At 41.9% G+C, this 24771-nt stretch overlaps 1 protein-coding gene across 1 annotated transcript; it reads right to left on the bottom strand.

Annotated features, from left to right (window-relative positions):
• Positions 1–16841: 16841 nt before the first annotated feature.
• Positions 16842–24206, bottom strand: LOC145823604 (DAR GTPase 2, mitochondrial-like). The gene is made up of 11 exons (XM_082923093.1): positions 24191–24206; positions 23219–23254; positions 21939–22023; positions 21251–21285; positions 20912–21024; positions 18955–19032; positions 18337–18487; positions 18115–18185; positions 17796–17892; positions 17418–17617; positions 16842–17093 (listed from the first exon to the last, which is right to left on the bottom strand). The coding sequence occupies exons 1-11, from the start codon at positions 24204–24206 to the stop codon at positions 17055–17057; spliced, it is 921 nt and encodes a 306-aa protein (XP_082779219.1). The 3' UTR covers positions 16842–17054.
• Between the last annotated feature and the right edge of the window lie 565 nt (positions 24207–24771).

The following is a 24771-nucleotide window of genomic DNA, read 5'->3' as shown; positions in this document are numbered from 1 at the left end:
TATACTAACATGAGAGAGCCTCAGCCACACTCACATAAGAGGCCGATGAATGAAAATGGAGTGCCTCGAAATGCGTGCACACGGGCACGCAAACCGAGGCAATGGCATACGCAATGCAATGGCATGGAAATGATATGCAAACATGCCAATGGGATTTCAGCAGCAAAATGAGGGGCAAAACAGCCCCGAAATGAGGCGAAAGTACGCCCGATGCATGGAATTCCTCCCGAAATGCGAAATTAGGCACCCGAAATGGCTTACAGCTATACAAAGCATGCATAATATGGACATGGAGCACAAAGACAGAAGCAAGACAGCTCTGAGACAAGCATTTTTACAGTTTATGACATGGCCAATCAGCAAGCAAAGATGGGGCTAAAATGGCATACAAAAACGGGCCTAAACATGAGATTATGAAGCAACTCACAGCTGCTGTCCCCAAACATGTTAGGGCCCTTCAACAACATTGAAGAGGGGCCCAAAATATGCACATTTACAGTTCATGGCAAGGCTCAAAAACAGATACAAGCATGGCAAACAATTTATGCAAGATTAAGGCCACAAAAGGGCTATAACATGAAGTACACAAAATATTCATCAAACAGCCAAAGACCCTCAATAAAACATGTTCAGGAGGTCAAAATAAAGCCACTTTTAGTTCGGACGAAGGTCCAAAAACAGCAACATCAGGGGCTGCCAAGACATGCAAAAATGGGACCAAAAAGAGGATATAAAGGGGAGTACAACATGGAAGTCCCAAACAGTGTTGAGCCCTTCTTCAATGTTGAAGAAGGGCTCAAAATAAGCCTATCTACAGTTTACTACATCCTCAAAAACAGATTACACGTAGGCCAAAAATAACATGCAAGATTAGGGCCTAAAGGAGAGATAAAGAAGGAAGTGCTAGCTACTATCCTCAAACAGCAAGAGGTCCTCAATCAAACATGAAGAGGACCTCAAAATATGATGATTTGAAGTTTAGGTCGGAGCCCAAAAGTGCAAGCAACTATGGCTTAGATATGAAGCAAAAAAAGGCTAGAAAAGGGAAGATGAGGACTCACCCTTGTAGACCAATGAACCAGCACCTCTTGGACCAAGTTTAGGTGCTCCTAAGCTCTGGAGAACAGCCTCAAGCTGTTGGAATAGGCGTTGGATGCCTTGTGCTATGAGTTGATGAAGAAATGGCCCAAGAACAAGGGTGTTTGATGGTTGAATGGGAGAGATATAGAGAGAGATGGAGGTTTGTATGTATATATATCAGATATATATGGTATATCTCTGGTTTTTTTGCCTCAAGTCTCTAACCTAAACAAAGGAGGAGGAGGGGTGCTTTATATAAGCAATGCTAAGCTTCTAAGACAAGCTTCAAAGGGGCCAAGGGGTTCAAGGCTTATTGGAGAAGCTTGGACAGCTGGTAAGCTTCTTGGAGAAGCCAAGACAAGGGGTCAAGGCTTCCTCAAGAAGCTTTGAGCAAAGGGTGCAAGAAAAGGGGCCAAAGGTGTGCAAAGGGTGCAAAACAAGCACACATGCACGTGGGGGATCAATTCTGTGCATTCCAGCTGGCACAACTGGAATCCACTCAATCTGCAGAATGCTCCGGAAGGTCGTCGGCTAGCAAAAATTGCCGGTCAGCACAATAAAGTGCCGGTCGGCACAATAAATGGCCGGTCGGCACAATAAATTGCCGGTCGGCACAAACAGAGTGCCGATGGGTGGCCGGTGAGGTCAAAAAAGTGCCGGTGTATGTCCAGATTGAAGCCCCGGAAGTTAGATTTCCAATGGCGCAAACCTTGCATTAAAATTCCTTCTGTGCAAAAAGTTATGCCCTTTTCCGTGAAGCCGCGCAGATTCGATCCAACCGGGATGATGCCCGACTTCAACTGATCATATCTCCCCCACCCGGACTTGGCTCTAGGAGATTCTTGAGTGCAAAATGAAGCCCCGGAAGTAAGCTTTCCGACGGAGGTGGCCCCATAGCTAAACCCCAAGTGTACAGACAGATAAGCCCGATTCAGCGAGGGCTGCTCGACTCGCTTCTACCCGGATTCATGCCGAACTTCTCCCAAACTAGTTTTCTCCTCTCCTTTCCTCTTTTCTTCAACTCCAAACTCCTAAACAAAGTGTTTTGAAGGATTTGGCTCTCTCCTTGCCGAAGAAACTGAACATTTCCCCTGCACACCTGTCTCCACCAAGTAAATCATCAGTAACGCCCAAGTCTTAAGGGCGGTCAAAAATGGGGTGTCTACAGCCGTATGCCGGGAATTTCGTACCACAGGAGCCCCCGCTATTAGGGCGGATTGTGATAGAGCTCAGCCAGCCAGAGGTGGCTCCCAGCTACAGCCGCGACATGCCAGCACCAACCCAGACCCTTGATCAAGCTGAGGCCAGAGGAAAAGACAAGGCAAAGGTAAACGCCGATCCTATTGAACAACTGCTGTGGGCAGTCGAGGCTCTGAAAGCCAGAGGGATGAACAAGCAACAAACATCTGCGATTGTGATCAAAGCTGTGGATGATGCTTTCCCCGCTCCGATCAAAGGCAATTCAAGCCAGGCAGAAAACCGGGATGGGCCGCGTCATGCCCCGACAATTCCTGTAGTTCCTAACCCTGCACCAGGAAAGGTTCAAAAAGCCAAGGCAGCGCCGGCCGACCATTTCGCTAGCGCATCTGGCAAAAATCCTCAATCTTCAAAGTACCTGCCCCGAGGGCGCAGGGTCTTTCACGACCTCCACATGCCTTTGTCTAGGGCATTGCTAATATTGGCGAAGAATGGGCATCTTAAGCCTTTGGAGCCCCGGCCACTCCCGAAGAATCTCCCCGCCACGCACGATGCTACCTTGTACTGCGCGTACCACCAACAGTCCGGTCACAGTACCGATGGATGTTCCCGCCTTCGTCATGAAGTGCAGGATTTGATTGATAACAAGGTTATCCTACCACCCACCTCAGGCAAGCCCGTCACCACTCAGCTGTTGGATTTCGAGGGTTCAGATACTGCGAGTATGTAAAGTGAACCGCCTGCGGGCAACATTTGGTGTATTTTGGATGTAGCGTCTAGCACGCATTTTTTTAAGCATCGGTGAAGCCGAGTTTTGTAAATCCTGGCTCGGATATCGAGTCAGTCTTTTGTTTTGAGTCTGTCTCTTTGTCTTGAGTCAGTCTTTTTTGCTTAAGGGTCTGTTTGGCTGTATCGAGTCAGTCCCCGTTGTATATAATACCAGGTGATTCTGGGGTTGTTGCCTCGAACACCGTTTTGTTCTGGAATTACCTGTTTTGGTTTTTGAGTCTGTTTCTGCCGAGGGGCCAATTGCACCAACAGATCCGGATGAAACAGCTGTTGCTATCTCAAACTTCATACTTGTTTTCAGCATAAGTGCCAGAGAATTTGATCGGGCTGACAGTACACCTCGCCTACTCCCCTGCGCACCAAACTCATTGCATTAACCTAAGTTTTCCAAAAAACAAACTTTTTTGCACACTGCGGTGATAAAAACGAAGAGGAAGGAATTCCTCGGCTTTTGCAAAATTTTGATCATTTTGAGAGAAAGAAAGGCGTGCTAAGCCTTTTTATGAATGAAACCATGCTTGTCGGCGTGAGTACTGAGAAGGATCCTGGCCTGATCCAGATTGGTTCCACACTATCTTCGGCGCGAGCGATTTGTCGCTTTCTTAAAAACTTTCAAAAACAAATGTTTTACGTGGCCCTGCGAAGACCTGTGTGGAATCGCTCTTGAGACTGCGCAGCCTAGGATCGCTCTCAGCCTCAAGATTCGACCTGTTGTCTTGAACCTCAAACTCATCCGGAACATTCAACAGTCAACCGTTAGAGGAGGCCCGTGTGGCCAGTTTTGAAGCAGCCCTCGAGCAAGAGGCACCAAAGCCGAATCGGAAGGAGTAGATCTCGCCGGAAGAAGCTCGTGGAGTAACCGGGATGGATTCTCCGCAAATCAGTGCAACAGCCATTCTCCTAGACACAGAGAGGCTTCAATTCAAAAAAACCATTTGGCATGGACTTGCTACACTTTTACCCTTTGAGAGGCTCGCTGGACCGAAAACCCGGAAGGGCGGTCCAGGCAAAAGTTAGAGCAAGAGAAAAATACAAAAAATAATACAAAAAAGAAAAGAAAAGAAAAAGAAAATACAAAAAAGAAAAGAAAAAGAAACGAACAAAAGAAAATGAAAAGAAGCTCGCAAGGTCGAAAACCCGCATTGGGCGCCTTGGCAAAAGTAAGAGCCTAAGAAAAGTGAAGGTTAAAATACCCGAGTGGACCTTAACCGGAACTACGTAAGGCTTGATTCCCATGTTTGGGATACGTAGGCAACTTCATCATGAAGTCCAGCCCCCAACGCTTTCATAGCGTCTCAGTCCATGCAATGGTTTCGATTTCATCCCAAAGTCCAGTGGCCGACACCCTTCAAGGTGATTGTGTCCATATATGTGTTGTGACCGTCTTCGTCATCTCTGTGTCTGAGAGTTCGACCATCGCCAATGAAGACTGTTTACAGATTGCTGCGGCACCATCCCAAACAAGGGGCAACTTTCCGTTGCCACAATCCGTCGTGAGACGCCATTCAAACTAGGGGCAACTTTCCGTTGCCTCCCACTCCCTTCAAACCAGGGGCAATTTTCCATTGCCTCCGATCCGAGGTTGCGCATCTCGAAGAGTAAGTTTCATGCTTGTTGAGCATCAGTTGTTTGAAAAATAGTTTTTGAAAATTTTTACTGAGGTTGACTATTTTCTCGAAAACTATTTCATTTTCCAAAACTGGACCATTGTCTTGGACCCAAAAAAGAAAAATTTTCAGTACTTGCAGCCTGACTTGTATGCTTTTCAAATCAAAAATCGAACAAGTACGTTAATCCGACTCTCATTTTGATCAAAACTGTTTTAGTAGAAAGCAAAACAAAGAATGGTTAAAATGATGAACTAGGGGCACAGTTGAGCCAGGCGTTCTGTCTTTCCCCCGTCATCGACGTACTTGCCAGAAGAGCGCTCTACCCGTCAGAAGAAATGGCCGTGAGCTAACGGTGTTGAGCCTGAACCCACACCTTTCTATTTATCCGTCAATCACCCCGGGGAGGGATGAAAAATGAGAGAATGAAGAATAGAGAGGTGTAAGTTGAGAGAAAAGTGAGGAAAAGGGTTTCGAGAGAAAATCCGAGCTCGAGAGCCGAGTGACGTGAGAATCACAAATCAGAAAGGATGGGAAACAATACCCAGATTGAACTGGCCCCTCGTGATCTGAGGCCCCCCATCTTCGTTCACGCGTCTGTGTGTCGTGTCCCTTTGATTTGACGCTCTCGTCTTTTGTTTTTAGTCTTTTCCGAGCGTGTCTCGTTGTGTTTAGGTCGTGCACCTATATTTGAGTCCTCCCCGCTGTGTTCAGTTGTAGGCTCGATATCCCGGTTTGAAAAACCCTCATTCGATTTCAAAAATCATTTATGCTCAGAATGCTGTGCCATTCTCTACATTTGAACGTGTTTCGACTCCAACCGGTTCCATCTTTGAGGTCCGTCCTGTCAGATTGGGCTGTTTGTTTGAGAATTGCCGTGTGCAGAATGAACCGAATGCTGTGTTATGGGCTGTATACAAATTAGTCCCCAGTAGAGCAAGGGCTGTGTGTCTAGAATCAGGCAGTGGGCTGCTTGGGTTATTTTGCTGTTGGCTGTTTAATTATCTGGTTATTACAGTGCGAGTGTTCAATTTTCAGATAACCAATCAATTTCATTTACATTGAGGTGTAACATGATGAGATGCAATGCAATGCATGAAATGTGTAAATGTAAACACTTTTTCAGATAAAAAGTTCGTTTCATTTCATTATCTTTTCAAATGTACAAGTTTTGGAAACAAAAATCTGCCTGCGGCAGTACAAGGTAATCTAACTACCAAAGAAAAGAGGAAAAGTACAAAGAAGAAAGATAACAAAAATCTGCATCTGTGTCGAGCACTCCAAGGGTTGTCAGCCCGTCCTGGTCCTCTTCCTGGACGAGGGTCCAGGAGCATCATCAGCGTCGTCGTCAGAGCCCGAGCTAGAACCGCCTCCTGACTCCTCCTCCGATGACTCGGACTCCGCCTCTGACTCCTCGTCGTCATCATCGTCCGGGACTGGAGCTCGCGAGCTACTCCCGACATGAGTACGCCCTCCCCTGGTACGGGGAAATATCCAGCCCTCCTCATCTCTCTCCCGGGCAGGGACAGAAGGCCCAGCTGGAGCACCTCCTGCCATGGGAATCTGGAAAGGAGGCTGAAAAGGTACACAAAAGGGGAAATGCATCAGTATACTGTAGACAGTTTATCAGTGCAGAATGCAGTGTGTGAGTACAGTGTATGAATGCCGTGAGCAGTTTATCAGTACAGAGTACGGTGCAGAATGCAGTGTATGCAGTGTGTCAGATACTGTGAGGTCAGTGTATCAGGTGTTGTGCCGTGCGTCAGGTTATGTAAAGCAGTGTATGAATGGTTTGAGGCCAGTGTCAGAAGGACATACCGGTATGCTGTAGAGGGCTAGGAGATCAAAAGTCCGCTGAAGCATCCCCATCATCGAGGCATTCATCGCCAACGACTGACGGGTGTACCCAGAAGAAGCCTGCAAAAGTATCAGATGCATCAATATTCTGTGGAATATCAAGTAAACTGAAATGAAATGACTGTACGAAGTGCAGTGATACGTACCGGTGGTAAGTCGGGGACGTCGATGAACTCATGACCAGCCGGTGGAGGGGCGAAGGGGATCTGATAGGTCGCCCCACCCTGCCCCTGGAAAATCAGTACAGCAGGCAGGGCAGGCCAGCCAGCTCCCCGTCCTCCCTGCACTCCGCCCCTGCCACGGACCCGGGCCCTCCTCGCAGCCCCTACTCCAACTCCCGCTCCGGCCCCAGCCGCCGATGCCACAGGCCTGGCCCCCTCTGCTCGACGGCCGCTCAAAGGTCACATCAGGTACGTTCGCACGTACTCCTGACAGTCGCCGGTACCTCTGAAGCCGGCCTCCTCCCAGCCGATGGAGTAATCATCCAGCTGCTCAGTCGTGAGCCCCTCGGTCTCCCTCATATCTACAGGAGGGGGAACCGGGACTATCTGCTCAGGTAACCCTAGGGTCTGGCGTAGAAAATGCTCCCCCAGGTACCAAGCCCGACAGACCGGGCCCTCAAGCAAAATCCGGAAACGTGAGGTCTCCTCCGCACCAGGGAACCGACCCCGCATCGCCGCCGGCATAGGAGCCCACGGCCGCCATGTGATCTGAAAATGACAGACAGTTTGTTATCTACTGTTATTGAAATATACAGTTGGAAAGAGAAGCTTAAATGAACTGAAAGTAAAACATACCTCCGCGGGGGTGATGGTGTCAAAGTATCGGCGGAAGAAGCCGAATATCTCCCGTGGTCGCCGGGTGCATCTCCCGTCGAAACGACTAGAGAAGGGGACGGCCAGGGGAGTCTCCGCAACTGGCACAGGAGCGAGCCTAGGGAAGTAGGCGTAAACCCACAACTGCAAGATAAATACCAATGCATTTATCAGTTGAAGCAGAACGCAGAATAAAGCAGAAATGGCAGAGCCGTGTGTTGTGCAGTGTATTGTGTGCAGTGTACAGCGTGAGCAGTGTACAGTCAGTGTAAAGCAGAATGTATGTGTGTGCCGTGTGTACAGTATACAGCAAGTGTAAAGCAAACTACAGTGTGTGCAGTGTACAGAGTACAGAAAGTACGAGACAGAAATGAAAAAAGCGGAGAAGAAATGTACCTCCCAAGCCCGCCAGTAACCTCCGAGAAGCTGGCCGCTGTCGCGAGACGCCGAGCTCATGTATCCATAAAGGGTGGCCAGAGCAGCGCCGCCCCAGTCATAGTGCAGAATGTCCCGGACGTCCACCAGTGCGCTGAGAAGACAGAGAGGCACGGTGTTCGCCCGGTCGGCGAAGATGGTAGTCCCGAACAGGAACATGAGGAAGCCGCGAGCATACCTCTCCACGTCCTCCGGGGTCATCTGCGCCTTCTCCTCCAACGCGGGCTGGACCCGAAACTGGACCTCAAACCAGGAATATCGAACGAAACCTGGGCGAGTTAGGGGTGGCGCCTCCCCCAGTAGATGGACCTGAGCGGCGGTCCACTCATCCATCGCGATGTCAAATGGGATCGGATCACCCCCCACCCCAATGCCTGTGAGCATCGAGAAATCATGAGGGGTCATCGTCATATCCCCTGCAGCAGAGAAATGAAAAGAATCGGTGGTGTCCCACCATCTCTCCGCCAGAGCAGCAAGGAGAGGTCTGCAAGTGGAGAGCCTGGAGAGTCCTCGGCAGAAGGCGCCGAAACCCGCTCGATCCATGATGCGTCGGACTGCGTCGGGGAGCTCATCACACCACTCCCGTGCACCAGTATTCCCATACCCGCGGATGGTATAGGAACCCTCCTGTAAACAGAAAATAACAATTGCAAGACAACATTCAAAATGCAGTTTTGAAAAAGCAGATGAAGCATGTGTGCAAGTTTGTCAGATTCAGGCAAATACCGGGTGCCGGTGTGCTTACAGTGAAATACGTGTGATGTGTCAGCGTGTTTAGGTGTTTCAGAACAGATATAGCATGTGTGCAAATTTAACAGATTCAGACAAATACTGGGTGCCAGTGTGTATGTAGTGAAATACAGTGAGTGCAGTGTGTTTGAGTGATTCAAGGCTAGTGCAGTGTGTGTGCATGTGTCAGTCTCAAGCAGATATCAGTTGTATGTATGTTTACAGTCAATTACAGTCTACAGCATATCAGTTTTCAGCAGTTAAAGAGTACAACTAACTATGACAGTTTTTGTATCCTACATTGCGGAAAGTAAAGCAGAAGACAAAGAGTTACCTCGGAAGTGCCGAATGAAAGGTGGGAGGTAGGCTCGTGCAGTAGTAGCTCAGGTGCCACGTGCCTCTCGAAGCTTCGGAACTGACGCAGGCCGTCGGGGGGCAGAACATGGATCGCCGGCTGGTAGGTCGCCGGGTCGAACGGGCGCTCGCTCAGTGGTAAGAGCTCGACCCCGGGATCCATCTCGTGGTCCGGGGGAGTCCCGCCACGTGGAAAATCGTCCGCCATATCGAAAATGATGAGAAAATGGCCGGACGAAGGAAAACCGGGCCGGAATACGAAGAGTCAACCGAAAAGTCGACTCCCGAGAGGGTCGGGAATGGCCGGAAAGGCCGGAATATGAAAAGGCACAGGAATGAAGAGGAAAACGAGGGGAACAAACCCCGAAAAGGCGGGAACGCCAAACGAGGCACCGAAACAAAAATGTGATCGGTTGAAAATGTCCGAAACGCGAAGGAAATCGCGAATCCGACGACGAAATGGGCGTAGAACGCGAAGAAATGGACGAAAAATGAGAGAAAAACACTCTAGAGAGAGAGGGCAAGAGTTTTCGGCGGTGGAAAAGTGAGGAATAGGGTTTTGAAACCCTATTTTATAATGCCCAGAGTGAAAAGTCGAATCTGCCCCGAATCAGCAACTTTCTGCCGGTCGGCAATATTTTGTGCCGATGGAATTGTTTTGCAGCCGGTGGACAGCCGGTGACCTCCCCTCCCGGCCGGCAATATTTTGTGCCGATGGAATTGTTTTGCAGCCGGTGGACAGCCGGTGACCTCCCCTCCCGGCCGGTGGTGTTCCCACAACCTTGTTTAGGCCATTTGAGAACTTTTTGGTCTTCATAGCTCAAGAAAGTGCAAGAAAAAGCATCTCCGATGCTCAACCGGCCTCCGTTCTGACTTCGGACTGCATCTGCCATGCGTAGCACTTTAACCCATGCAAGGTGTATCCTTTTCGTATCCTTTTGACTTTTTACAAGGTCCAAAAGTTGCCCCATGTATATCGCATATCAATTGCACTGTTTTGTGCATTTCAATCAATCGCACTGTTTTGTGCATTTCAAACCGTCGCACTATTTTGTGCACTTCAATCAATCGCACTGTTTTGTGCATTTCAAACCGTCGCACTGTTTTGTGCATTTCAAACCATCGCACTGTTTTGTGCATTTCAAACCATCGCACTGTTTTGTGCATTTCAAGCCGTCGCACTGTTTTGTGCATTTCAATCGCGCTGTTTTGCGCATCGCACTGTTTTGTGCATTATATTTCAATCGCGCTGTTTTGCGCATCGCACTGTTTTGTGCACCTCACTTGCATCTTGCATGTATCCATTCGCGCTATTTTGCGCATCACACCGTCCTGTAACATCACGGTCTGGCGAGACCTTAAACACGCATGGTCTGGCGAGACCTTAAATGCGCACGGTCTAGGAGACCCAAAATCCTCTGAAGGTGCAAGTCCTTCGGTGTTTGTCGTGCCCGAACGACTTTTGATAAGTTGCGTCATCTTAAGCCGCGTGTAGTCGCGCATTCCATGCATCATGTGCATCTCAAAAAAAAAAAACAAACAAAAACATGCATTGTCACACATCATCGTAAATAGTTGCATTGTCATGCATCATTGCATATTTGTACATATTGCATTGTAGGTTGCATGCATTCATTGCATCGCCTTCCGCCTATGGCTTGCGCCTTTCCAGGTTGAGCTTGGTCCGGTATGTGCCCTTACTTTTCATGTTAAAACACAGTTCTGCATGTGTATCGCGCCGATTCCATGCTGATATGTTGGTTGAGGGTTGCGGCACCTTTTCTGTGTTACACATGGCCCGTATGTGTACATGTCTTTCCTAGACAAGATTTGGTTTGGCTTGTATGCCATATCCATTCCATTGCATATTTGTACATATTGCATTGTAGGTTGCATGCATTCATTGCATCGCCTTCTGCCCATGGCTTGCGCCTTTCCAGGTTGAGCTTGGTTCGGTATGTGCCCTTACTTTTCATGTTAAAACACAGTTCTGCATGTGTATCGCGCCGATTCCACGCTGATATGTTGGTTGAGGGTTGCGGCACCTTTTCTGTGTTACACATGGCTTGTATGTGTACATGTCTTTCCTAGGCAAGATTTGGTTTAGCCCGCGTGCCATATTCATGTATTACATTGTAGTGTAATTTTTGCATCCGGCATTAGGATCGTAGTCCTTTCTCCAGCGGGTCGTTTCCCCACTTATGTCAATTCCACCCAATACTTGTTCTTGCGTCTGTCTACAATGCTCATAGTTCAGTTGACCGTTCTATGGTAGACAGACTTGTTATCTCCATCAATTTGTTTGACATAGGTGTGGTTTCGAACCGTTCATGATTGGATCATGATTCAAATGCTTTGCATGTAGCTTGCATTGTTTCAATTACATTGCATCTTCATTTGCATTGTTTATACATTGTTTTGTATATATTGCATATCGTTTTGCGTCCATTTTGCATTGACATGCATATTGCTAACAATATTATACCTGTTAAGTTTGTTTTCTTTGCAGGCACGATATTGTATGTACGGTTCATTCGAGGCTGGTGCCACCAGACGAACCGGACAGGTATTGTATCCTCCGGGTGAGACGTATTGAGAATTGCATAATTCTCTTACATCCTTTCTGCATTGTAGTGTAGTTTGGCGTGTGCTAGCTTAAAACTGTCGCATGTTTGCTTCATCACAGCTTTCTTTGCATGATCATAGGTTATGCTCGGCTCTGTGCATTGTCTTGCATTTTGCCCCTGCCTCCGGGCGCATATCTTGATTGTTTTGCATGTTTGTCTAAGTCTTCGGCCTTGTCAAAAATGGGTCGTCTCTGGGCTTTGACATTCACTCCCGTCATTGTCATGACTTTCGAGTTCTGTCAAAGAGGGGCAACTGTAGACACCCCATTTTTGACCGTCCTCAAGACTTGGACGTCACCGTTTGAACACTCGGTGATTATCAATGTTTGTGTTCGTTTGGAGTTCCCGGAGGCCTCGGCTCGCGCGCCTTGTCTCAGGATCTCCGAACTTGACCGTTTAGTGTCTGGTTTTGCACCAAACACTTGCATCTTGCCTTTGAGAGGCAAGGTAGGGCTTGTAGACCATCCCCCACCCACCACCGGCAGTGGCTAGAGGCCACCGGCTGGTGTTTGCTGCCACCGGCAATGTAGTTTGCCGGCCGGCACCTTTTGTTGCCGGTCAGCACTATTTTGTGCCGGTCGGCACTCTTTTTGGCCAAGATGGCATTTTTGGCCGGCCGATTGCTGTTCATCTGCTTTTGCAGATATTTTTAGACAGCTGTCTTGCTGTTGCATCCCTCCATACACGTGTATGGAGGGATCTCCCTCTTGTAAAGCTTGTCTTGTAAGCTTTACAAGACATATAGAGGGAGGCTCTCTCTTGTAACAAAAAAGAGAGGATTTAGGTTAGAGACTTGGGAGATTTTGAGAGCAAAAACAGCCATTGTTGAGCTCTTGTTCTAGGGTTTGAGTTAGATACATTCTCTATCTCTCTTTCCCTCTCTTTTGTGCACTAGGTGTTTAGTGTCTTACTATTGCACACAAACACCTAGTGTTTCACCTTCCTTTGGCTCTTGAGGTTCTAAAGGACTGGTTTTGAAGTTTTGGTGTTGGATTCAAGCTAAAGGAGGCCATTGGAGCACCATTTGTGAAGGGATCATCAAGGGTAAGAAACTTACACCTTTTTTCCCCAATTTTGCATTGATTTTCTACCTATCTTAGAGCTGTTTTTGTGCTTATTGTATAACATAAAAAAGTTCTGTTTTTAGGTCCTCTTTATTGTTTATTAAGAGTGTTTTGTTGTTTGAGGGTAGTGGACCACCCTTAGGCCTTGAAAGGCCTCATTTTGGGCCATTTTGTGCTAGCTCCGGGATTTTGGTGTTGGGGTCTCTTCACCACTGAAATCTTGAGGGATTTCAGTGGTGAAGATGATGCCTTGAAGTCCCAAGACGGAGAGGGCCACCCCCTCTCCTTGTTGTCCTTGAAAAGGGCATGTTTTGGCCTCTTGAGAGAGCATTATGCTTGAGTGTGTGTTGAGCATGTTTAGGTTGTTTTTCATGCTTATATATCCATAATATAACATGATTTTAAGTTGGTTTTGGTACTCCATGCATGCTTAGCATAGTTGCCATGTAATGCCTTGTTTATGCCTTAACATGTCTTAGGTTGTTAGCCTTAGTTGGAGCATGTTTTAGGCTTAGTCTTGTGAAGATTATGTGCTTATTTTGCCATGTTTTAGGTCTGTCCATAAGTGTTTGGGTCGATTTTGGCATGCTTGATATAGCTCCTTTGTATTTGGGCTTGTTAGCCTTGAGTATGTGCATGTGTAGCATGGCATCTTTGCATCGAATTGGTGATTTGGGGTCCCTCCACATGTTATTTCAGTCCCATTTCCATGCTTGTTTGATTGCCTTGCATGCCTCTTTAATGCTTTGGAAGCTTGTGTAGCAATGCTCCATGTTTTGGTGTCTATGTATGCCTTTGTATTTGAGCCACTTAGATGCCATCTAAGGAGTCCTTTGGCCTTGTTTTGACATGCTAAAAACCTGTTTTAGTAGTTTAATGCATGCCATGTTTGTTGTGATAAACATGCTTCAAAGCTTCATGACTTGCTTCAAGTACTTGGACCATGCTTGCATGCACTTGCTTGTCTTGTTTAATATGACTTGGCATCATTTTATAACATGATTTTAGAGCTCGCGTTGCATGCCAATTGTTCATGATTGCCTCTTTCAAGTGTGCTTGAATGTTGCTTGCTTTGTGCCTAAGTGTTGGGCCTTAACATGTGTATGTGTGCATGTATGTTTAACCTTCGTTTTTGGGCATTATGGCTACTGTTTTGGGCCTTATTAGAGCTGCCTAATCCATGTATAAGTCCATCTTTCCATCTATTTGCATTGCCATATGTATGCTTGTATGCTTGCATAAGTTTGTTGCCATGCCATGTCGCATCCTTAGCTTGTATGCCTAGGTTGCATTACATCTTGCATGCATGCCTTGTTCCTTGACTAGTGATAGGAATTGGGCCTTGTTTGTTTGATTGGTTTGCATTGCATTTGAAATCAAAGTTGCATACTTGGTCTTTGGGCCATCATGCATGGAAATGCGTGATTGGTGGTCCGAAAATCGAGGCACATGCCCCTTTGAGTCATTATCATGATAAGGGACATGGTTGGTGCATACATGCCTTGAATTGTGCTGCCATGCTTTGTTTTGCCCTCTGTTGCTGTGAGTTGCAGGTTCTGCAGGCTTTCTTTGCCGACCGGCAGTGTAAGGTGCCGGCCGGCAATCAATCCTCTGCCAATGGATTCAGTTTGTGCCGATGGCCACATACCACTGCCGGTGGTAATTCCACTCAGCCGATGGTACTCCCCAGTGTCCAGGGATGTAATCCCGAGGTTTTGACAGCCTCCAGAGGAGTGAAGGAAGGAAAACAGAGGCAGCCTATGCATGGCGGCGCGTTTCCCGAGGCGATTTTCCTGTTTTAATTAATTTATTTAATTTGTTAATTAACTTAATTAATTTGTAATATTAATTAGCTTGCGTAGTTAATTAATTTGTAATATTTATTTGGTCCCTCCGAGCGAGGGCAAATCTGTAATAAGTGTGCGTGGGTGGTGTGTATGTCTTCCAATCCCCACTTCTTTCTTCCCTTTTACTTACCTGCTTTGACGGTTAGTATTAGGGCACGTTTAATTTAACATACCTTATGCTATGCATGCGTACATCCATACATTTGTATTGCATACATTAGGCTCGGTACATCATGCTAACTGCGTTTGTACTTCAAATTCTAAACTGAATATGTGATAGTTGTGCATTTCTCACATGCCATGTTTAGGATAGCCGAGCCTATTCTAGCAACACTTTGTATGCGATGCATTAGGCACTTAACATGGACTTGGATCATGCATGTTTGCTAACGAGTTCTTTGTTTTGGCACGGAGTACAATGTAAGTATTTCCGCTTTAGCATATCGCATGAGTGTGAATGTTGCCATGTCAGCATGCTTAACATGTGGCTAGATGCTTATGTGTTATAAACTGCTTGGATGCCTGTGGGTGAAGGTTGGATTGTTTGAGTTGGAAGAACTCATTGAAATCCGTGTTTTAGCCTACTTGCGAGTAGCAAATCCAAAGCATTTTCAAAACAAACGGATATGCAATGTTTATTCCCAAATTAGGCAATCTAGTCTATACTTGTTTGCTGTGCGCATAACATAGTAATTCTAGGCTAATAACCGGGATAAGAACACATAAAGTTTTCAAAAACGGATATCACGGTTAGTAGAGGCCGGTCTTCGGACCGGGCGAAAGGGGGTGCTCATAGCTGACCTTCCCCGATCGTACCCAAGCTCCCGAGCCGAGACAACTCCGGTGATGACGGACATGTGGCCTTCGGCACCGAGTCAGGGTTTCCTAAATTTCCCCATTTCAAAATATTTAGGTGGCGACTCTGTATCTGGCAAAGCAGTCCATGTTTGGCACTACTTTTTCAAAAATCAGTTTCTCAAAACGATTTGCCAGATTTGGACTCTTTGGTTCAGATTAAGAACCGTGACACAAATCGAGTCCGAACTGTAGTAACCCCAAATGAACAGAACGGGACTCATCCTCCCGGGGCGTTCGGGGACGTCTACACAACCCTTAGCACCACACCTCCATCATCCATTCCAGCACCTTGGAAGTCATTTGCAGAGGTTGAAAGCTCACCAACTTGGTCCAAAAGCTGCTGGAGGTCGGCTCTTCAACGGTAAGTGTCTATTTCCCTTAAACTTGCATTTTTTTGCTTCATTACTTAGCTTCACTTTCAAGTATTTCTGGGCTTTGTCATAAACTAGAAAGTGTCATATTTTGATCTCCTCTTCAACTTTGTTTAAGGGCACTTTGCTGTTTGAGGTCATCTAGTTGCCTTTACCCTCCATCTCTCTTTTAGGGCTATTTTTGCATCATACTTTAGCCTTACTAGTGAACTTTTTCCAAATTTGTTATAAACTGGAAAAAGCCTTGTTTTGACCTCCTCTTTAATTTTTCTTAAGGTCACTTTTCTGTTTGGAGTCATCTCCTTCCTTGCATGCTTCATTCCTTCATATTTAGGGCTATGCATTAGAGCATTCGCATTGGACTTGTTTTGGCCTCTTAGCCACTGAAATCTAGGGGATTTTCAGTGGCTTTGATGAGGTTTTGAGCTTTGAAATCATAGAGGGGTGACCCTCTCACCCCTCATTTTCTGTACTAGCATCATTGGCTTTCCAAAGGGGCTCTATTTTGCATGCATTCACTACAACAAGTTGGGTCTTGAATGACGAAATTTTTTTGTCTTCAAAGAGCTAATTTCGTCACTATAGATATTTGTGAGGAAATATTTTCGTCACCGGTTTCGTCATTGAATGTTTGTCACTAAAAACCAACGTGACGAAAAATAATTTCGTCACCAATGAAATTACTTCAGTGACGAAATTTTTTGTCACCAATAAAATAACATTTTGTCGCCAAAAATTCTCATTTTCGTCACCAAATAGTTATTCAATACCATATTTATAACTTTAGTTGACAAATAAATTTGTCACGCATGTTAATCATTGATGAGGAAATAATTTCGTCACAATAAGATGTAAAAGTGACGAAATTTTTCGTCTTCAAAAGTCATAATTTTTCGTCTTCAAAAGTCATACATGGGTGACGAAATATATTTCGTTACAAATATATATATACGTGATGAAATTTTTAGTCACCAAACAACAAAATAAATAAAAATTTTCATATATAAACTGCAGTAAATTGTCACAAAAAAGTTTATTAGTGACGAATAATCACTTTGTCATAATAACAAGTACAAATGACAAAACAAATTCGTCACTAAACTTGTTCCATATTTTATATTCAATTTAAATTATTATTTTACAAATATCCCTGCTCATATCCCAATAGCCTTTTAATTGTACTAAGAAATCCACTAGCTATTATACATCACTCCACAAAAAAATTCACTACACCATTTATATTATAAATCAAAATATATCCATCAAACAACTTTAATAATAATCCATTAAGTATCACAAAAAAACCATCAAAGCAAATCCCAAAATGAACTAACGTGGAGTCCACAAAAAAAAATCAATACTCAATCTTGATTTGCAACTACAACTAAGCATCAGTTTAGGGAAAAAAATTCAACAGTTGATCTTCATTTGCAAGTATGCTTCCGAACGTCATCAAAACCAATCTGCAAAGAAAATAAACAAGGCAAACATTAATATATTATCAATTACATCTAAACTCATATATAAATAATTTTATTTTATAAACCAATTTAGTAGAAATGCATATAACAATTCAAAACTTCAAAGAGTTGAGGTGATCGTTGATGATAAAGCAACACGGAAATAGAGACTTAGTTGATGAGACGTATTACAAGCAGTTGGTGGGTAGTTTAATGTATCTCACTGCCAGATTGTAAAGAAACATTGTAAAGATTTACTTATCTTCCCTATTCAGTAATACAAATTGTTCAAATTACATGATAAGTTGATCACTGAAATGTTTGTACCTGTGTGTGATCTGTGGCATACTGCTTCCGTCTCTTGTCCAACTCAGAGTCAACTGAAGTTTCGACTTTCTCATTTGATAATTTTTCACTCGCAGTGGTAGAAAATTTTGACCATTGCTTGTATTCATCACTTAAGTTGAGGATAGCCAAAAAATATTGAGCTAGTTCTGCTTCCCCAATTAAACAGTCATTAATAGCCCCTGCATTTCAAATTTAAAGCATGTATCAGAGCAGAGTTGCTGAAAAATCTAAAGATCTCAATTATCTAACCAAATCCCAAATGGGAGAGAATTTTGTGTGGCTTGAGAGAGTAACTCTAGCCCATTGTTTTTCACCATGTTTGATCACAAAAGAAAGACAATTTCTCATTAACCATACCTGTTAAAGCAAGTTTCGAACACACCTCAGCATCAGGAATCTCTGGAGGCAAAACCCCAGGGGTGTCCAAGACATAAATATTGGGATGGCTACCAATCTGAAAATAAAAATCAACTCAGCTATTACATGATAAACACATACAGAAAGGAAGCTGAAAGAAAAGAGACATGCTGAAAAACCTCAGCATAACAAAGGTCTTCTCTTATGACCATTTTTTAAGAGAAGATGAAATAACAAGATAATTTGGAATGCATTAGCTATAATTCCCAACCCAAATAATTCTAGCAATATAGGCATAGAAGAAAGAAAGATTACACACCTTCAAGCTGCTGATATCTTTTGTCTCCCCTGGCAGCGGACTCACTGTTGCATGTTTCAACTTTCCTTTCTCTTAAAAATAAAAATATGCCACCAAATTAATGACCATAAATACATATTTTTTTTTTACGAAAAAAAGAATCTTGAAAATTAGTTCTTCTAAATCAAACTTTTTAATTAGAAAATTAGTAATGGATAATAGGATTTAATAAGGTTGAAGTACCCGAAGCACTAATCCGCCCAATATGATGCAAGGAGTTGGCCAGGGCTGACTTGCCAACATTGGGAATCCCAACTAGCAGCACTGTTATGGTATGATTAGCATGATCAATCTTCTTCAATTCTCTAACTCGGGCTCGTAAAAAGTTCAGGAACTGTAAAATGTGAACTCCAATCAAATGCTACTAAATTTGATAAACTAAGGTTGAATTGAGAGAATCAACTACAGAACAATGTGCTTTATTGCCTTCTCATAGATGAAGATATTCTGGGACTTTCGTTGTGGACACGAAGTTCAGACTAGAGTCACCTATAAATAATGACCAAAAGTAATCCTTACCAAGTAAACCCCAAGTTCAAACAAAAGAAGAGAGAAACAAATCTTAAATAAGTTTCTACAATCCATGTTTAGAACTGTTCAAGAGGTAATTGCATTTTTCAGTGCACCAATATATGTGACTGCACAGTGACTCACTGCTAAGTAAGAACAAAACGAGTTCATTGCAAATGCCCTCTTTAATGAAATATACTCAGATGATATATTCTATAACACAATGAAATAATTTCATTTCAACGGGTGGTCCAATGCCCCGTTGTTAAATGCATTGTGAAAGAGTTGTACCTCCTTGATGTTCTCCTTATTATGAGAATTGACTCCATAAGAAATGGAGTTTTGTTGTTCAAAATATGACCTCCATGCCTGTAAGGGTATCAAATATGTAAAAATTGATATGAAATATAAATCATTCTAATGCCAATTTTCCAAATGAGTCTATCCAAATCAACATTCTTGAAGTAAATGTAACTAGTACAGAGGAATTCCTTTTCTCAAAAAAAACATTTGCACCAGGCATACACGAGATAAAATTTCACATAACAGAAATTACACCTTGCCTATTGATCATAACTGTGTCACTTCCTGAAGTTGCTTCTTTCAAAATATATATTCCTTGAATGGGCTTAAAAGAATTAACTACTTCCAAACTCATGCTTTTCCTTTCAAAATGGGATACAGTTAAGGATCAACTATTGGATTTGAGGGAAAAATGATCTGACCCTCCGAAAATTGCGGAGTTTAAAAAATGTTCAGTGAATATAATAACAGACTACTTGGAGTCAGGACAGACTAATAAGTAGAAGTGTTTCATATTTTAACTTAAGGAAGGGGTCTGTTCGATAAATTTTATGTTTCATCTTTCTAGAAAGTTACAACAATGAAAACAATATTTCTAAAAAATGATTCAGTGTTTTTGTTTTCTATTAGTTTAGTAATTTTTCTGTTTCATTTTTTATCTATCCAAAAATTCATTCCAGTTTTATTTTCATGTTTCTAGTAGGCTTACTGAATGACTTAGTTTAATACTTACCTGCTCCATCTTTCTTAAAAATTGCGTAAGAAAAGTTCCTTAAGCAGGTTGCCAATAAGGCTGAGGATGACTCTTAATGCATGGGTTGTGTGCAGGTTGATCATGATACATTCTTAATCTGTTTGTGCACAATCAGTGTCAAATTGTATGATTATGCATTAGAGTTAGCAAATTCTATTGAAAAACTGTTTATATTGGATATCATATCATTGACAATTTGACATGTGGACTAATTAGAATGAATGTTAAATCAAATTAAAATACCCTAAATCCATGAGAAAATATTAGTGTTAAATCAAATAAACCCTAATTCCATGAGAAAATACCCTAAATCCATGAGAAAGTAGATGTTTGAGTGTTAAATCGAATTAAAATGCCCTAAATCCATGAGAAAATATGTGTTAAATCAAATAAATCCTAATTCCATGAAAAAATGGCATAAATCCATGAGAAAGTAGATGTTTCAATGTTAAATCAATGGGAAGTAGGTGTTTCAGTGTTAAACAATTAAGAAGTAGGTGTTTCAGAGTTTAATCAGAAGATTCTTTAGATATAGAGAAAAAAAAATTGAAACATTCATACCTTAAACAAACCAGATTCTTCTAAAGTACAACTATGGTGAGCCCTAGGGAGGAGCAGCGCTTGGGGAAGAGGTAGAAGGAATGCCGTGAGAGAGAGAGAGAGAGAGAGGAGAGCAAAAGAAATGAAGGAAAGTGAAAGAGGATTAAGGTTGAGCATAAAGAACTGAGATTGAGCTAATTCATGTGTAGTAACAATGTTGTACAATTCTGTCCACAACTTTTAGGACCAAAGAGAGAGAGAGCAAATACTACACACCCAAAAAAATTTCAATAATCAAAAAGCTTCTATATATGGATGAGAAATAAACCAACATAGATGAGCCAAAATATCAAGCTAAGATTAATTAAAAATAATTTTTACTATATATTGTTGTAAAATCCTGAAGGAAAAGAATTTTACTCTTCAGTTTTAGAAGCCATAGATGAACAGTACATGAACCTGCAACCTAGAAATGACGGAAGAAAACAATTTCAATTTGCAAGGCAGAAATAACATTAAAGGAAAGGTACTTTGAGAGTAATATTGAAACATAATTCAAGTGCACAATATTTGCAGAAAATAACCGTCTATACTGACAAAGCAACAAATCTCTTCAAGTAGTCTTTAGCTAGTTTGGGTTTTAGATCTTACAATCTTTGCAATGCCAACATCAGCATCACTTTCAAATGAAACAGCAACTTCATCCAAGATTGGAGCCAAGTTTTTGCAATGACCGCACCAGGGTGCATAAAATTCCAAAGGAACTGTGTAACAAAACCTAACCACATATCAACATGAATTGACTGATAACATGACAATCATTAAGATCTAATAAATTTTTCTTGGTTTCTGAACTCTAAATCAATTATACAAAAACAATCCAGAATTCTAAATGACATAAGGACCACATAAAAGGCCAAACACCAATCCCAAGTTACTAATATGGATACGAACAAATAAAATGTTGAAAAAACTACAGTTAATACATACCATTTTCCCCAGAGTTGAAAACATTGTCCTGAAGGCTGTCAGCAACAATAAATTAATCATTATTTATAACTATATAGTAGTTGAAAAAGATTTATTATTAAGAAAATTAAAATAAATTCAGTAATATATACAACCTATATGGAAAGTCATATTCATTAAAAGGATTTAATTAACACAACACTGACATACCTGCCTTTGGGTTGAAGTAATTTACTACGACAAGCCACAAACTCCATGGGAGAGATCTAAGATTGAACCAATTTCTCCAACCAAAAAAAAAAAAGAACAAAAAAACAAAACAATAAAGAAAAAACCTAGCCATTGTGGCATTTTATCAAACACCTAGCAAACACAATCAGAATATCATGAGACTTTATAGTGTGTAGAATCAACAACAATCCATTCAATTCAATGATTATATTGGTTATAATATGAATATCATAATCAGAATATCGAACATGATAATCATTATATTTTTCATATTTTTTTCCCAAATTAAAATCATTCAAGTTGTTCATGGAACCTTCAAAGTAGAGAGGTTATAGAAATGTTAGAAGCAATGAATGGAATGGATTTAATCTCATCTTGACCCAAACGCGTCTGAAGACAGAGTAAGGGTAGAGAATGAGAAACGAGAGACCCGAATAGAGAGAGGGGTAGAGAAAGAGGAACAGAGACTACAACTAACCTGGATTTCGTGGACGGTGCTGTGAGTTGGACAATGGTGCGAGAGAGAGAAACGAAGAGCTTTGATGAAGCTATACCGTCTGCCTCTGCGTGTGAAATGAGAGCAATGGATCATTAGGGTCAAGAGAATGGATTTGGTCAGGAATAGAATTTGTCTCCAAAACACAAAACTACGTAGTTTTATAAATTGAAATATTTGGTGACAAAATATTTGTCCTCACTAATAATATTTTTAATGGAGACGAAATTTTTTGTCACTAACTTGGCGGCATAATTCCCCTCAAATTTTTTAATAGCGGGAAAAAATTTTGGTGACGAAAAATAATTTTGTCACCTAATTTTTTATTATGTATGTAGATTGGTGACGAAGTTTTATTTTTCTCTCTAAAAATGGCACATTTGGAGACAAAATATTATTTTCTTCACTAAAGGGTAAGTCTTTCGTGACAAAATTTATTTTCGTCATTAGTTTTCGTCTCCAAAGACACTTGTGTTTTGAGAGGGAGAGGGAGAGGGAGAGGGGGAGAGATAGAGATTGATAGGAAAACTGATTGTGTTTTGTTTTGAGAGGGAGAGATAGATAGAGATACAGATTAATACGAAGACTGATAAAAAAAAAAAGAAAAAAAGAAAAAAAAAAGGAGGGAAAAATAAACTGATCCAAAAAAAAAGGAGGGAAAAATAATTTAGGAAAATTGATCCAAAAAAAAAAGGAGGGAAAAATAATAGACTATTTTTTTTCATCACTGCTTAATATGTTAAAATTCTTCTTTCAAAATTAGTGACGTCACAATTTTCTCACTAAAAGGCCTAAAAATATTAAAAATTATTGGTGACGAAAATATATTTCTCACCAAATGGTTTTAAAATATTTAAAATCAAATTTTTCAAAAAAAAAAATTTTATTGGTGACGCGAATATATTCTTCATTATTAATTTTTTAATTGTTGAAAAAAAAATCTCACCAAAAGTTTCTAAATTTTGGCACCATCAAAAAAAATTAGTGGGAAAAACTTAGGTGACGAAACTTATTTTTTTTCTCACCTAAAAGTAAGTATTTATTGACAGAAATACATTTCGTCACCTATTATTTTTATATTCTTATTATACGTGACAAAATTTATAATTTCTCATGGATTATTCTTATTTAGTGACGAAATTTGTTTTCTTCACTAATTTTCGTCACCATACCAATACAGAGAATAAGAGAAAGAGATACCAGAAAAAGAGCAAAGAGAAATCAAGTACCAAATCACCGAGCGAAGAAGATGTGGCGGTTACCGGCAAGGCTACTAGTGGCGGCGACGATCGGCAAGGCTAATAGAGGCGACGATGGTGATCGGCGTGGTGGAGGAGCAAGAGATAAGACAAATTAATACCCTATTTTGAGAGAGAGAGAGAGAGAGAGAGAGAGAGAGAGATGATAAACAGAAAAGGGGTAAAAAAAATTAATACCCTATTTTTTCTTAATTGCCGCTCAATATATCAAAAATCTCCCACCAAAATTGGTGACAATATTATTTCCTCACCAAAAGATATCAAAAATATTAAAACGTTTTGGTGACGAAAATATATTCCTCACAAATAATTTTATAATTAGTGACAAAATTTTTTCTCACCAAAAGTCTCAAAATTTTGGCGCCACCCAAAAAAAATAGCGGGAAAATTTTTGGTGACGAAACTTAATTTTTCCTCACTTAAAATGAAGTATTTATTGACGAAAATAAATTTTGTCACCTATCATTTTTATTTTTTTATTATATGTGACAAAATTTATAAATTCCTCACAAATTATTTTCATTTAGTGACGAATTTTATTTTCTTCACTAGTTTTCGTCACCATAGGTTACTTTTGTTGTAGTGATTGAAGTCACTTTTTGGCTCAATTTTGTGGGTTTTAAGGTCTGCCTTAGGTCTGTCCGGGGCCCTTTTGATCATATTTTATGTCTATAGTGCATGTGTAGAACAATTCCATTCAAGACCTTTTGAGGGGGCCTTTCATCGTATGCTTCCTTGACTGATTTCAAGGCCAATTTTGCGAGTTTTGGGGCTGTCATAACTCATTTCCAGAGTTGGTTTTGTCATGCTAAGTGTCTATCTTATATGTGCTTAACAACCCCTTGAATGACCTTCCAAAGAAGCCCCTCATTTTTGCGTGCATTGGCTGCATTTCAGTGATTATTTAGGCATATTTTGGCATGTTTTATTCACTGTTTTTGGCTGGTTTGATGAGTTCTCATTTGCTTCATATACATGCCATGTAATCCATACTTACTAGCCAATGTTGCATGCTATTTTAGTCCATCATGTTAGCATCTTTTGGCCATGCTTTAAACTGGAAATGTACATGTTTTGGGACTGCCTTGGCTCTGTCTTTAGACTTCATGATCAAATAATGCTTGCTTTGTATACTTGTGGTTCAATGCATTGGACAAGTTTTGAGTTTCGGGGCTTATTCCATGCATCGGGTGCCATATTTCCATGTTTCGGGATCATTTAGCATCATATTTTAGTGCTGGAAATTACATGTTCATAGGCCATCTTTCATCCCTTGCCATACTTTGGTAGAGTGGCATTTGATGCCTTAGATTCGGTCCTCGGTATGCGTGCATGTGTGCACGCATTTCGGTTGTCTCATTTTCATCTAATGGCCACTAATGTGAGTGTGGCTGAGGTCCACTCATGTTGGTGTAAGTCCATCATGCATTGTGTATGCTGTTTCGTTTCATAGCATTGCATATGCTAGGTTGCATGTTAGAGCATTGTGTATACCATATTACATCGAGCATTGTGTATGCCATTTCATAGCATTGCGTATGCTAGGTTGTATGTTA

This window comes from Camellia sinensis, chromosome 4 (assembly GCF_055761805.1).
Source record: "Camellia sinensis isolate YWXY chromosome 4, ASM5576180v1, whole genome shotgun sequence".
NCBI classification, from domain to species: domain Eukaryota; kingdom Viridiplantae; phylum Streptophyta; class Magnoliopsida; order Ericales; family Theaceae; genus Camellia; species Camellia sinensis.
Note: the sequence above shows the minus strand (reverse complement) of the source record. Positions and strands in the feature narration are given on the sequence as shown.

Excerpts from the sequence above, each read along its gene's own strand:
- LOC145823604 (XM_082923093.1), bottom strand. Across the intron at positions 21,286-21,938 it reads GCACCGTCCACGAAATCCAG|CCTTCAGGACAATGTTTTCA; the intron begins GTTAGTTGTAGT and ends TGTTGCTGACAG. Across the intron at positions 17,893-18,114 it reads AAGATATCAGCAGCTTGAAG|ATTGGTAGCCATCCCAATAT; the intron begins GTGTGTAATCTT and ends TTTTATTTTCAG.